This window comes from Mastigoproctus giganteus, chromosome 5, assembly GCF_048544385.1.
Source record: "Mastigoproctus giganteus isolate SK-2022 chromosome 5, ASM4854438v1, whole genome shotgun sequence".
Taxonomy (NCBI): Eukaryota; Metazoa; Arthropoda; class Arachnida; order Uropygi; family Thelyphonidae; genus Mastigoproctus; species Mastigoproctus giganteus.
In genome coordinates, this window is record NC_143579.1 from 24,669,491 (window position 1) to 24,685,604 (window position 16,114).

The 16,114-nt window shown below is 36.8% G+C and overlaps 1 protein-coding gene across 2 annotated transcripts in view; it reads left to right on the plus strand.

The window, feature by feature from the left end:
• The window catches only part of Smg5 (Smg5 nonsense mediated mRNA decay factor), a 241,817-nt gene that overhangs the window by 133,494 nt on the left and 92,209 nt on the right, over nucleotides 1-16,114 (plus strand). For both annotated transcript variants that reach the window (XM_090373113.1, XM_090373114.1), the window contains one exon: nucleotides 5,725-5,956. In XM_090373113.1, the coding sequence (XP_090229239.1) occupies nucleotides 5,725-5,956 (232 nt within the window). The remainder of the gene's footprint in view (nucleotides 1-5,724; nucleotides 5,957-16,114) is intronic.

Below are 16,114 nucleotides of genomic sequence, written 5' to 3' on the forward strand. Positions count from 1 at the left end.
TTAAATTATATACAGATTTTGCACAATATTTTTGTAAATAATATACATACAATTGTGCTATGCATATTATGACTTTATCTTAAGAAAAATACATGCAGTAATCACTTATTTTCTTCTGCACCTTCTTCCGGCTGATAATTTTGTTTTTAACATTTGTTTGGAGTGAAGAAACCATCGAAAGTCCTTCAGTATCTTCTTCAGCGGCGAAAAACATTTTTAAACGATTGATTTGTATGAGCATTTCTTCTATTTTCATCGGTGGTTCGTTGTTAATATGTTCTTCAACAGAATGACCTCCTTCCATTTCTTCATCCTCATGAGGAACGTCTTGAAAAATATCGATGATCATGTCATTGATATCTAGAGCACCATCTTCTGCAGTGAGGTTCGAGTCTATATCTTTGTAGCCAGGGTCACTTGTAGCGGAAGTATCGTACATTATCAATAGATGCTGAAGTTCTTGTTCTTCTTGGTGCTCCACATTGCTGTTCACAACTTCAATTTTTGCGTTTGAGAAGCCAGACTTTACAAAACAGTTCACGACAGTTTGTTTTCTAATTGCGTTTACTGAAGAAGAAATCGATTGAATCACATCTAGGATGCTGATTTTCTTTGCAAGGTCACTCGCACATGTTACATCGTTCATGTTTGCAATGAGATGTCTTAAAACACATTTTCTGTAGTGAAGTTTAAAATGTTTTATTATCCCTTTATCCAAGGGCTGACACTCTGCAGATGTGTTTGGTGGCAGAAAAACGATTTGAATGTTGGACAATTCAATGTGCGGGTGAGATGCAGCATTATCCATGAAAAGAATAATTTTTCTCTGTTTTGACAAATCGTGTTTTGGTTAAAGTGACTTATCCATTTGCTCATGATATCTCGTGTCATCCACGCTTTTTTATTAGACTTCCAGTCAACATTCAAAAGATTCAACTTTATGCCCTCGAAACAACGAGGATTTTGTGGTTTTCCTATAACAAGAGGTTGTTCGAAGTCTCCCAGCATATTTGTACACAATAGTACAGTCAAGCGTTCCTTAGAAATTTTTCCGCCCTGACACTTTTCGTTTTGTAGACTCATTGTTTTTTCAGGAAGAGCTTTAAAAAACAACCCTGTTTCGTCACAGTTGTGAATATCCTTAGCTTCAAAATCACGACATAAATCTTCCAATTTGACGGTCCACTCTGTTACAACCCCAGTATCAACAGATCCACCTTCACCACTTACAGTTTTCCAAGAAATTTTATGCCGAGTTTTGAACTTGTCTAGCCATCCCACAGAAGCTTTGAACTCATTTACTCCCATAGATTTCGCAACCTCCAAAGCCTTTTCCCTAATAATAGGCCCATTAATGGGAATTTTTTTAGCACGTTCGCGACAAAACCACTCATACGTAACATTGTCAATTTGAAGTCCAACAGTTTTCGGGAATGATTTTTGAACCTGGTCATTTCCGTGTTGCCAAAATTGTTTGAGCAGTTCATTTTTTTTCTTTAGGATGTCACTTACCTGCGTCTTCCCGATTTTGAATTTTGCAGCGAGATTGCGAACACTATTTTTTTGCCGATCATACTCATTAATGAGTTAGACTTTATCTTTTAAAGTTAAATGTTTATGAGAAGACATAGAAGTTTTACACGTGCCTTAAAATTCTTGAAAAAGGGTTCAGAACCACGACGTAAACCTTGATAAAATTCAGAGAATCGGAAATAGAAAATAAACACACGATTGAGGCAATACGTGGAAGAAAAGTTGCTAGAAAAAGGGCCGTGAGCTCGCCTGCTGTCCGTTATGGGGAGATCAAATTAAGTGCTAATCTAAACGAAACAGTGCAGATTGCCTGTCCACGTCCATTACAGAGAATGTCCACTAGACAGAAGCTGAAAACACGTTAAAACCAATGGAGGTGAGTTGGGGAATTTGAAAATGTCCGTTAGGAGAAGTTTCACTGTATTACTACACTGGACTACATGTACACGTTTTGTACAGCCGAGCTCGACGCTTTCATGCCTGTACATGCAATGATGCAACTCCCTAAAATGCTGTTTTAGTTCACTTTCTGTGCAGGCCATAGGTTGGACCTCACTGATCTAGGTAAACTACAGGTAATATTTTATTTTCCTTTAAAAATTCTGAAGAAATATTCTACAACATGTTTGAGACAGGCGAACTATGTCGAAGTGCTTCATACAACCCCCCACATCGTTCAAACCACATGGACTGTGTCCCATCGACTATTTCTTCAGAGAATTACACTCTAGCCTAGTGATTTTCAACTCAGGTGCCGTGGCACAATAGGATGCCACAACAACATTCTTGGAGTGCCGTGTAATTTGGGTTTAAGTTACTTAAAGTTATTATTTTTTTTTTTGAAATTTCTAGATTTATTTCATTATTAAAAGGGTACAGTACAATATCCATTGTACCGTATCTTTTTAATTTTGTGGTGATCTATAATTGATCTTTATTTAGTACCTCTATATAAAGAATGAAATTATTATATAAGTATATATTAAAAGGTCGAAAACCACTGTGTTAGGTAATTCTTTTGGCCTAGGGGTGCAGTGAAAAAATTACCGAGAAAAGTTGGGAACCTCTGCTGTAGCCCTTCATCTCTACGTCTTTTCCTTCCTTTCTTTCTGAATTGTAGAGTCAGTTCAGTTTTGTTTGGGAGCAAAGTGGGAGCTTTTATTTGCATTTTGTATGTAATATTTGTTACACGTTATGAAGTTAATTCACGTTGTCCTTCAATTTTTGATGATTTCGCATCAAACTATCATTGTGTAGTGCACGCTTCATTCGCACGTCGTAAGGCGTGACAGCATCTCTTGTAACTTAATCCTGTGAAGTTCTATACAGATAGTTATTGTATATAGCTTTTTTTTTTTTTTTTTTTCATTCTTTTGAGGATATTATGTAGTTCTTGTAATTTTGGCAAATGAGGGATATAGCAATATTTTATTAGTCATTCTCAAGTTACGTAAAAATCAACTTACATAAGTAGTCCTGAAACATTATCTCTTACCTATGTTGAGGAACACTGTATAAATTTTTATAATAAATAGCATAAAAACTCCTGCTTGATTTGTAATCTTTTAGTCATTGCACATTCATGTTTAAAAAACTGGATACATTTTATTTTAAGCTATAACACGGGTGTTAATGTTTTCCCCTGACTTATGTAATACTCAACTTTATGTAAGTTTTTGCTGGCCAGTGCACACTTAAGAAAATCGTGGAAACATATTTTGCATTCCGCAGGAATAAATGGAGGTATCATGAAAATATCGTAATGTGAACCCAATAACATACTGGGTTGGTTTTTTTTTTTTTGTTGTTTTTTTTAATTTGTTCCAAGTCCTTGGAAGTTGAAAATTTTTCTTATTACTAAGATCTCTCTAAAAGGTCATATGTTCCCGTTATAAGAATCAATTTTGAGCGCCTTTGTGATAATTTTTAAAGCATGTTTCTGGAGGTCATGACCATAAAACAAACACAATTTGCACTTTCCGGTTTATTGGGCTTTTCTGTTAGTGCATCTAATTATAAACAGATAGTAAACTCAATCTTATTGCATTTGTGATAATACCGATAACTGTAGTCGTGTGGGTTTTTACACTATTATAGTGAAATGAGTTCCCCGTCACTGAAATCTTCAATCATATAAAAAACAAATTTTCAGAAACTTCTCTTCATTCCTATTTACATATTACAATGATGAAGGAAAAGGGACCAACGAAAAGTGCAAGTCGTGGTAGTGCCAGGAAACGAAACAAAATTGATTTAGAAATGGAAGATGAAAATGACTAAGAAGTGTGAAGTAGGACAAAGTTTGTCATCTATTGCAAGGGAATTAGGTCTCGCTGCTTCAACCTATTTTAAGGGCCAGTGTGCGTATAACAACAATATTAAAGGATCAACACATTTAAGATCAACAGTGATCACAAAACAGCATTCAAGTGTTTTATTGAAGATGGAACAGATTCAGAAGTGAGTGCCCCTGAGTCTAATGACCATTCAAGCAAAAGCAAGAAGTATTTATAAAAATATTAAGGATAAGTATGGCAAGCAACCGGTGGTTTAATAGGTTCAAGTATCTTGCTGTTTTCCACAATGTTAAAGTATACGGTGAAGTCATCAGTGCCGATTCTGCAGCTGCAGAGAAATTTTGTGATGTGTTGGGGAAAAATGCCGGATCGAACATACATTTGCAAAGAGGAAAATACAATGCCAGGTTTCAAGGCGTCAAAAGATAGGGCCACGCTCTTGCTTGGGGCTAATGCAGAGGGAGATTACAGATTAAAACCACTGCTTGTGTACCTTTTAGGAAATCCTCGTGCATGTAAGGGCATCAATAAAGCCAGCCTACCCATGCATTTTCAATTGAACCAGAGAGCATGGATAAAATTATCTGTCTTTGAGGATTGGTTTAAATGCTGCTTCACTCCGAAGGTTGAAAAATATTGTAAAGACAACAACGTTCCTCTCAAGGTTTTGCTTCTGTTAGATAATGCTCCTGGACATCCTACGCATCTAAATGATTTCAGTTTGGCGGTAGAAATGATTTCACATTTCTACCACCAAACACGGCTTCACTCATCCAACCTATGGATCAGGGTGTTATTTTGAATTTAAAAGCATACTATTTATGCACAATGTTTGCCCAGGCATTGTCTGCAGTAGACAGTGAGAAAAATTTTACGTTAAGAGATTTTGGAAATCATACAATATTTACTACACCATCTTAAACATTAATAAGGCCTGGACGGAAATTACTAAAAGTTGTTTAAATAGTGCTTGGAAGAAAATATGCCCACATCAAAGGCTTCGAAGGGTTTGAAAAAGAAGATTCATATGAAGAGGTTACAGATAAGATTGTAAAGGTTGCAGAGCTACTTCAGTTGGAGGTTGTTGCCAAAGACATGGAGGAGTTGATAGAGTAAGAAGAGAAGGGATTATCTAACGAAGAACTTATTGACTTGCAGTCAGCAATAGTGAGAGAAGGAAATGATGAACCTCTAGACGAACCAAAGGAGGAGCCGAGATGCTTCACCACCAGAGAGATGGCAATGGCATTTCGTGAAATTGCATCAGCAATGGTGAGGTTTGAGGAGATGAATCCTGACAGCGAACGATTCTTAAAAGTTAACAGAGGGGTGAATAATATGCTTGCTTGCTTGCTACAAAAAAATGTACGATGAAGAGAAAAAAGCCACCATCCAGCCATCTTTTAATATGTTCTTTTGTAAGGTTGCACGGCCGACCCCTTCTAAATCTCCACAGCCCTCAACCTCCGTAGCGGTTGATTCTGGCAGTGATGCTCGAGAGATAAAACTTACTGATGTTATGCTTGTCTCCTCTCTTTTTTTATAATTTTGAAATTTTTTTAAATTACATGCTTTTGTAATTTTTCCTGTGCATGAGATAAAAAATTGAATATATACAATAGATAATTCTATTCAGGCGTTCGTCGAACATTTCTTTTTTGATTCAATCAATTCAGCGAGCACAGTTGCAAGTGCTGCATAAGCATGGTGGAAATTCTGAATTATATAGCATTCTGCAGAACACAACCCTTACGTAAGTCGAGGAGTTCCTATATATATATATATATATATATATGTATATGCTAAAAAAAAATTAATCCTTGTTTTATTCAGAGAATAGCTTTTTAATTTAGTTAGAATTTATAAAGTGTTCAGCAAAATTATCTTTTATTAGGTGAAATTGTCGATCACTGTGAATCTGATATGGAAGATATTGGGGGAGTGAACTCTGATATCAGTGAAACTGGCAGCTGTAGTAGTGAAAGCCTTACTGAGCATGAAGATGATGGTTTAACTGATATGGGAGAATTAAGCAGCACCTATGTTAGCAGTGTGGGAATTTTGGATACCAGTGAAGAAACAAAGCACAGCAGCAGCAGCAGTTCAGGATGTGTAACATCTACCAAGTTAGTACTTAGGTTTAACTTAATAATTGGTGAAATTACAGTTTGATAATTTTTATCCATCTATTCTTTGTTTATTAGGCATTTTACTTCTGGACTACGCTGGAATAAAGAGAATAATTAGAAAATGAATTTTCTGATCAGATTGTGTCTCCTAATAGCAATCAGCTGTAAATCTGCGGAATGCTCCTAACCTAAAGGGTTAAGGGAAGTGTTTAACGCTTTGAATGGGTTGAACAAGCTCATGACATGCTGATGACAATCTTCCTTTTGCTCATTTTGTGACATAAATTCAAATTGAGGAAAGATTGTTGCAGGATAGATGTGTGGAAGTTTGCCTTTAGCTGGTGGGTGGTTGATTGTTGGAACAAACTTCTATCTGTTGTTTTGGAAGTGGATAATTTGAATAAATTCAAGGAAGAACTAAAATAATAAGGTAAGATTATGGTGTGAGGCTATCCAATGAATAAAGAACACCCTGAGGGCAAAGGCCATAAGATGACTATGCTGCTTCTGGGCTGTTGTCCTGAACTGTTGAGATTCAGCTGGGAAAATGATCTCAAATCAGAAATCTTACGTAGAGACACTGTTACATTTTATTTGTTCCGATAGTGACCATCTGTTTTTACTTCTCTTCTTGTGGTGATGTCTGGTGGGTGGTATTCTCATGTTGGGGTTTTATAACAATCAGTAACCTTTTCTTCACTTCATTTTCTACTGTTCTTTTGAAGTTGTTGAAGTTCAGAACATAAAAATTTGATCCCTGTTTTCTGTTGATAAAGGCCACTAAAAACTAAAAAGCCTGAGGAAGAAAGCCTCCTTAAAGGTTCTTTTTTTGTAATTTTTATCAGTGGTGAGTACTGTTGTATCTCCGAAGTCCTAAATTGAGTATCTGATTTGTTGGGCCTGGCATACTATACATCCTTCTTGTGTTCATCCAGTTGGATTGAAGCTGCTGGTAGGATTCTCCAAGTAGGTGACCCCACTCTGCACCTTATATGTGATATATTGGCCCTCTGGGATTGTTATTGGATAAAATTATGCATATGTACTGAATGATGAGCCCCATATTGGTTGGCTTTTTGTATACCGATGTTTGTATTCCATTAGGACTTCTTTGTAGCAGAATATCCAGGAGGGGCAGGGTGCTATTTTCTTCAATTTCCAGTTTGAATTTAATGGATTGATGGAAGTAGTTGAGGATGAAGGAAGTGTGTAGGTTTCCTAGGCTATTCTAGATGCACATGATAGTGTCAACATATTGACTCCAGAATTTGAGTTTGAACTTGTGTTCTTTTAAAAAAGTGGTTTCCAGCCAGGTCATGAAGACCTCTGTCAAGAGTGGAGAAAAGGAGTTGCCTGTGGATTTTTGTAAGTAGAAACTACCATTGAAAGGGAAGTAATTACTTCTCTTTCAATGGAAAAAAACTAAAGAAAACTGAAAAAAATGGAAACGAGAAATTAAAGATTTTAGTTGCAAAAAAACTGGATGGTCTTGATTATGGGGGTTTGGTGAGAATCCTGATATATCACCTGCTTACAATTTAGTATAGAAATTGAGCTTGTATTCGATATGAGTTTAATAAAACCTATTATTATATATAGTATATAATTTACTGTATGAATAGAAACCGCATAATGTCCTTTCCCAACTATAACATTACTTTGGATTCCTTCTCTTTGCAGCTCTTGCTGAATTTCAAATCCAAGATTTTTTTTGAAGCAAAGCTTCTTTCAGGAGGGAACTACAGTGCTATGTCTGTGAACTGTAACATTGAACTTTCTTTTTTCTGTCTCTCGCATGTAGTTTGATTCCTCTGTACTATTGATATGAGAGGTGGGTTGCTGCACAGTTTATTTTCATTGGTTGTATGCTACTGTTCAGTTTTAAACAACAGAAAAGTGTCAAATTATAGTTATGTTAACTTTTACTTAATGCTATATATTTATAGCTGTGACTGCTGTGTATTTTTTCTCTGTAGATGACAGATCGGTAGCATTCCTTGTGTGTCATTTTGCAAATTAATTAAATTAAAATAACCAAGAACTTCTATGAGTTCTGAAATACCAAAGGTGTCATACATAGAGTTTCGTGCAGAGTAGAAGTCTGTTACTACAGATTACTATTGCAGTTAATAAAGGATAATGTAAAGCTAGCAATATTGTGAAAACGTTGGTTATCAGTCCAGAACCGGCTTGTTTCCATTGAGACAATTCCTGGTCTCAAACATCCAAAGTAACAGTGAATACTGAGAGTCTGAAATAGGAGGTACGTCCTCCTTCCGTCCCCCTCCATAATTTGGACTTGTCCTGTTTGATTATCATTCACATCATTAAAAAGCATTCGTGTGATAATTTCAAAAGATAGTATTGAAGCCAGATAAATTATGGTTCCATCAATAGCTATACCCACAGTACTGTATATAATTCTACCACAGATTAGTTCATACACTGAATCTCATAATTTAAGCTTTTCATGAGTACATGGCGCCTCCGTAGCCAGGTGGGCAGGAGCAGCAGTGCGTAACACACGCTTCTTGATTAGACCGGGATTCGAGCCCGTGCCCACCAAATACGAAGGATGCGGAAAGGTCAGGGAATGACCACTGCATATCCCCAGAGCAATATGGCCTTAGTTGCTAATGCTCCTAAAAACCAAATAACAAACAAACATGAGTACATATATAATGTACATTTTTACAAGGTCATATCAAGTACATTTCAAATAGTGCATCTGTTTTGGTATGTGTCTTCAGTGGCATCTGTTATCTGTTTTTATAACTAATAGTAGACAGTTTTAATAGATGACAGCACAAAAATAGCTTTCAAAATTGAAGTCATTGTTTTCCGATTTTTTCTTACAAACATCTAAATTGAAGAAAAATTTCTGGATTCAGATCAAGAAGTTGACTGGAATTAAGTGATGCATAAATAGATGTAGACGCTGTTGCTTCAGAAAAAAGTAACTACGAGTTTTTTTTTTTTTTATATACCACATTTTATGATTTTTAATTCCAGTTTTATTTTTGACAGTTTTACTCTGATGCTGGGAAATAAAGTCAAAATAAAAAGAAATTAATATTTAAGAGCATTTTCGTTATATACTATATATTCATTCAAAGTATGACAAAATAAGCATGCACCCACATTCAGGAAACAGGCAGTTCTTAATTTGCATGATAATATTACTCCAGTTTTCAAGTGCTAGGAAAAAATCCAGCTTGCCTAGGAAGACTTAAGCTGAGCCATAAGCAGCATGCCAGCTGTGGGAACTCTGAAACTGCTGAGGCTCCAATTCATGATTAATTTCTCGATCCATTTATTATTGACTTATTGCATCCTTACTTCACAGGTTTTTCAGCATAGTGGAATCTGTGTGTTGTCATATATCACTTCCAAAGAAAACTTCTTCAACCCTTATCAGACCTCATTTCAAATTCATTTTGCTTACCCTAAGCTTCTAGAAAAAGCCCTCCTGCCTATTATCTGCAACCAGATTCTTCTACCATAGCCCCTTCCCACAGATTTCACTATACTGTATCTAATTGGTCCAGTGTCACCAACTAGCTGACGACCATTGTAGCAGTACTTTCGAGGTGTAATAATAACCTACCTTGACCTGAAAGCTGACTTTCTCAGCATCAGTACCAGAGGCATTACTCCTCGTAGAAGTTTCTACCAAATGAACTGATATGCTTCCTTAAATACTCTCTCTCTCTCTCTCTCTCTCTCTCTCTCTCTCTCTCTCTCTCTCTCTCTCACACACACACACACAAAAAGCAACCCTACTAAAGAATGGGAACTTTTTTTTCTGCAGGAGTACCACAAAGAGGAGTGTTATCAGAAGGACATCGTTTTTCTGTGCAGGTGATCTGAAACTTAGGACTCAAATGACCTCCACAAGATTACAACCTGAACTATTGAGATGTTCACCATTAGTTCATCTCATGCAATTTGCCTTCAAAGCACAGCCAGCAAGGTCTACAATGTTTTCTCTGAAACCTAACCCATCTGTTATCCAACTGAGGATTGATGTAGTTCAGTAACTAAAAATAAGATGTGATTTAATCACTACCTTTGTGGACTCTTAATGAAAGTTCTCTACCTGCAAAGCAACACCTGCTGTATATCAAAAGCATGGAAACAATAATGAAATACACTGGGTGATCACTGAATTACGACCACCCCTATGAAAACTGAATGTGAACAGTTGACCACGTGAGGCACGAAAGTGTGGAGTTAGTTGGCCTACGTAGCATAGATAAGGTGTCAGTGGTAGTGAAATATTCTGAGCGTGATGGGTAAAAGGAAGGATTTATCAGACTTTGATAAAGGACAGATTGTGGGTACTCGATGAGCTGGTGCCCCGATTTCCTAAACAGCTGAACTGGTGGGGTGTTCAAGAGCTACCATAGTTAAAGTGTATCGGGACTGGCGTCAAAAAGGTCAAATAACGGCAAAGGTCAGCAAAAGGTTGATGTTAGAGGTGAGGGCCGGGTCCGATGACTCATACAGGTGAACAGGCTCAGCACTGTTGAAGAGTTGACTGCTCAATATAACATTGGATTAACCCAGAACAATATCTGGCATGACCATGCATCGCACGTATGGGCTATACCAGCAGACGACCCCTACGGTGGCCTCTCCTAACCAAGGTTCATCTGTGTAAAAGACTCGCCTGGTGCAAAGAGCATGCAAGTTGAACATTAGAAGACTGGGAAGAAGGTGTGTTGGTCAGAAGTCACATTATTTACTCCACACCGTGGATGGTCGTGTACTGATTCGTTGTCAACAATGTGAGGATCTTCATCCATCATGCATGGTATCAAAAGTGCAGGCCGGTGGAGGCGGTTGTATGGAGTGGGGCATGTTTCACTGGCAGGAACTTGGACCCCTGGTGCATGTGGAACAACGTATCAGTGGTCTCCGCTATCGTCAACTGCTTGCTGACTGTGTACTCCTTGCTATGTTACACTTTTTCCTGAATGGCGATGGTGTCTTCCAAGATGATGATGTGCCGAGCCATTGGGCACTTTTTCTGCAGGAATAGTTTGAGGAACACTGTTCTGACTTCCAACATATCGATTGGCCTCCAACTCCTGCAGTATCAATCCCATAGTGCACAGTTAGACAGACAACTTGAGTAGTTAAGACCCGCTAATTTTCGTAAAATCGGACAAATGCTAATACAGTGGATTCCGATTATTTGGACCACCGGTTAATCAGGGCAGCCGTTTATTTGGGGCAAATCTTAAAGAACAGAACCCAATTGAGAAAATAGCCAGGGTTTACTTCACTTAATTGGGACAACATGCTGGTTAATTGGGGCAGGAGACTGCAGCACTCGAAATTACCCTACAATTGTCTCCGACCATACCATGTTGTTCAGTCGGATTTCTGGAGGTCACAACCATAAAACAAAAACAATTAGCAGTCCCCTGTTTATTGGGCTTTTCTGTTAGTGCTGCAATCGTATAAAAAATTAATTTTCATAATCTGCTCTTCATTCCTATTTTGTAAGCTTCGTAACTTGTTACTCTGTCGTTCTCACTTGCGAGTATTGTGTTACTTGCAATTTGTGTGTGTGTCGTGTTCTTTGTTATTCATTGCTTATCTTTTTTACTGTTTTAAATTTTAACCCCCACCCAAACGTCAGTGAACAGAAATGTCAACTAGTTAATATGTACATATTACAGTACGTATTAATTAAGCTTTGCATGTAAGCGTAAATTTATTTTTATTTTGCTAACCTGTGGAAAATATTCTTCCGATTTTCATGTATCATTTAATTTTTTAATTGGTAACATAATAAAGTCTAAATTTGTACTTAATACAGTATATCTTTACTTTTATAGCCTGTGGATAATATTCCTCCTGTTTTATTAGAATCGCTGTTTAATAGAAGTAAACTTTAATTCACAAATGCGAAAAGTTTAACAGAAATGTAATTTTCATAACATAACATTAAATTTTATAACCTATTTTTTAAAGCATTTACCGCCACCTATCTCACTCTAACTTTGAGATAAACATTTATTTGGAAAAATTATATTATATTTTGCTGAAATGGATTGATGAATTATGATTGATATGATGAAATGTAATATATATATAATTTATTGTGTACTATGTATGACATATATAGGTAGATTGCATAGTATAGCATTAGCTGCATGGTTGAAAATATGGTTTTTGTAACTACAGTAAAGATTGATTTTTTTTTTTTTTTTGGAACCCCGTTGTTTTGGAAATTGGATGACACCACTGGTTTGCAGTTTGCAAATGCATAGTTTATAAAATGGCCACTAGAACTGCTAGTTGCAGTAACCATCAAAACAATAACCTCAAATTCAAACGTCACTCGTAGCTCAAGTGTCAACAGAAGCGTTTCAGCGGTGTGTGTGATCGTGTTTTTGGTGTGATTACTTACTGATAATAATCGTTAGTAATTTAGAAGTTGTATTTTTTAAGAATATAAATTTAATCCTAATATTTTTGGAAGAATGGATAAATTTTTGACTGGCTACAAGAGAAAATTTACTAATAATGAAGATACTGGTAATGTTTTTTGCGGATATAATTATAAAAATGCATATATGATCGTTTTTGCTGTTTTCGAGTTAATTAATAGTTTTTGCTGAACTTTAAAGGTAGGAAATCAACAAAAAAAATTCTGTTTATGTATATTGAGAGTTTCAATTTTGTAGATTGAGTAGAAATTTCAGAAATAATTAATTTCTATCACGAGGCCAGGTGTCAAATTACACTTAAAAAGTAGGCTTAAAAAGTGCAGGCCACAAGTGGGGTTAAAAATGTGTCTGTATTATTTTATGAAATAAAGTTGGGGGGGCACCAAGATTAGATTTTTTTAAAAGGGGGCATAGTAACATAAAGTTTGGAAACCACTGGTATAGTGAATGGTACAAAGAGAAAAAGACCAAACCCTTCAGCATATGACAGCACAACAATACAAATGGCCCTCAGTCCCCAGCAGCTTTCACTCTCCCTCTTACGGCAGCGAGAGGATCAGAGTGGAAGCAGAGGGTGCTAAGAATCTCTGGGTACGACCAGGCTGCCATGCACGGAAACTGAACTTGGTCTGCTATAGCGTACGATCACTCATCGGTGAAGACAGGATATTAGAGCTGGAAAAGGAATTAGAAAATGTGAATTGGAATATCATCAGTTTGGCTGAAACAAGAAGAAGAAATGAATCACTTATAAGTTTATCAAGTGGAAATCTGCTGTACACCAATGGAAACAGTGAAAGGAGTGAAGGTGGAGTTGGGTTTCTGGCCCATAAAGATTTTAAAAACAACATTTTGGAATTCAAAAGTACATCACCAAGGGTGTAAAGACTAATACTCAAAATTTCTAAGAGGTACAAGCTAAAGATTATAATGATTTATGCACCAACATCGAGCCATGATGATGAAGAGGTTGAAGAAATGTACACCGAAGTTGAGTCTTCTAGATGAACAGAAAACCCACTACACTATTATTATGGGGGACTTCAATGCTAAGGTTGGAAAAAGACAAAACAGTGCAGAAAGAGGAACTATAGGAAATTTTGGAATTGGTGAAAGAAATAAAAGAGGTGAAAGACTTGTGGAATTTACAGAATCTCAAGGACTGTCAGTAATGAACACTTTTTTTCAAGAAAAGGGTGAACAGAAAGTGGACATGGAAGAGTCCAAATGGATTAACAACTAATGAAACTGACTTCATCCTCACTAACAGAAGATATATTGTGAATGATGTTACCGTCCTGAATAAGGTAAATGTTGGAAGTGATCACAGAATGGTAAGATGTACACTTGATATAGATGTAGGAAAGGAAAGGAAAAAACTGACTCGAGTAAATAATACAAAGGTCTTTGAGATAACAGAGGAGGAGAAAAAGCAGTATGTACTGGAACCTAAGAACAAGTTTGAGCTTCTGCAGACTGCTCAGGACCAAGATATCGATGAGAAATATTACAACTTTCTGAAAGTGATAAAGCCCAAGAAACCTATAGGGAAAAAAGAAATCCAAAGAAGAAAAAATTAGTCAAGAAACACTTGTCATGATGAATCGAAGACGACAAATGAAGAGCAAGAAAATTGAGTATACTGAGTTATGCAAAACCATTAGAAAGAGACTCAGAGAGGACATAAGAAGATTTAACACAAGAAAAGTAGAACAAGCATTAAGGGAAAACAAAGGATTTAAACCAGCAGCCATGAGCAGTAATACAGAAAGACAAATGATACTGAAACTGAAGAATAGCGATGGTGTACTTATAAACAGCAGAGAAGGCATAATTCAAATAGCAGAAGACTACTATAGAGAATTATACAAGGAGCGAGGGAATGATACCAGCAGTGGGGAAGATGGATTGCAAAGTAGCAACACATACGACATACCCGATATTCTTCCTGATGAGGTAGAACATGCATTGAAGAAAATGAAGAATCGGAAAGCCCCAGGGGAAGATGAAGTTACTGTAGAGTTGTTCAAATTGGGAGGAAGAGACATAACACAAAAACTGGCAAGGCTCTTCACAAAGTGCATTAGAAAAGGTGTGACGCCTAACCAGTGGAATGATGCAATCATAGTTTTGCTGCATAAGAAAGGAGATAAATCAGAAATTGGAAATTATAGACCAATTAGCTTGTTATCCCACATCTACAAGTTGTTCACAAGGGTCATTACTAACAGATTAGAAAGAATACTTGATAAGAATCAACCGAAAGAGCAAGCTGGCTTTAGGACAGGATTCTCAACTATGGATCACCTTCACGTAATATCACAGCTAATGGAGAAAGCAAATGAATATAAAACACCATTATGCCTGGCATTTGTGGATTATGAAAAGGCCTTTGACTCCATATAGCATAATGCAATGTTTCGGGCACTGGAAAGACGAGGCATAGATACCCCATATATTATGATTTTGAAGAAAATATATGAGAGTGCTACCTCCTTTATTAGACTAGACAAAGACAGTAGGAAATTTAAAATCGAGAAAGGAGTTCGACAAGGAGACACAATATCTCTGAAGCTGTTTACTGCTGCCCTTGAGGAAGCTTTCAGAAGATTAGACTGGTTGCAGAAAGGAGTCGATGTGAACGGAGAGTACCTAAACCATTTACGATTTGCAGATGACATTGTGGTCATAAGTCATGATCCCAAAGAATTAGAGGAAAATCTTAATCAGTTATGCACAGTTAGTAAGGATTTTGGACTAAAGATGAATATGGCTAAAACAAAAGTAATGATGAACAAGTATGCCACGGAAAGGGAAATAATGATTGAAGGAGCAGTAATTGAAAAGGTGGAGTCATATACTTATCTGGGACAAGTTTATTAGCTGTGATAATGATAAATGGCTGGAAGTCAAGAGAAGAATAAATTTTGAATGGATAGCATTCAGGAAATATAGTCACATACTGAAGAGCAATATCCCAGTTTGTCTGAAACGTAAAATAATGAATCAATGTATACTCCCCACCATGACTTATGGAAGTGAAACTTGGACACTCACCAAAAGAATGGAAGAGAAGCTGAGAACTACACATCGAAGAATGGAAGAGAAGCTGAGAACTACACATCGAAGAATGGAAGAGAAGCTGAGAACTACACATCGAAGAATGGAAGAGAAGCTGAGAACTACACATCGAAGAATGGAATGAATTATACTGGGAATCAGACTGTTAGATAAGAAGAGAAACACATGGATTAGGCAGCAAACTCAAGTAAAGGACATTATTATCAAAACTAAAGAACTAAAATGGTCTTGGGCAGGACACATAGCTCGAAGACATGATGACAGATGGACTAAGAAAATAACAGAATGGTACCCAAGAGGAGCTAGAAGAAAACCTGGAAGACAAAGGCGGAGATGGATAGATGAAATTCATGAGTTTTTGGGTAGTAAATGGATGGCCAGTGCTCAAAACAGAAGGAACTGGAAGGTTGCTGGAGAGGCCTTCATCCTGCAGTGGATTGAAAATGGCTGATGATGATGATGACTTTACTATGATGAGTCTATTGTAATGCGATTTTATCGTACATAAAATCAGTTGTAAAGCTGTATTTTTAACTATTTATGTGAAACTTCGCATAATTGGGGCAGCCGCTTAATCAGGCCGAAATGCAGAAATCCCGATTTGTCCCAA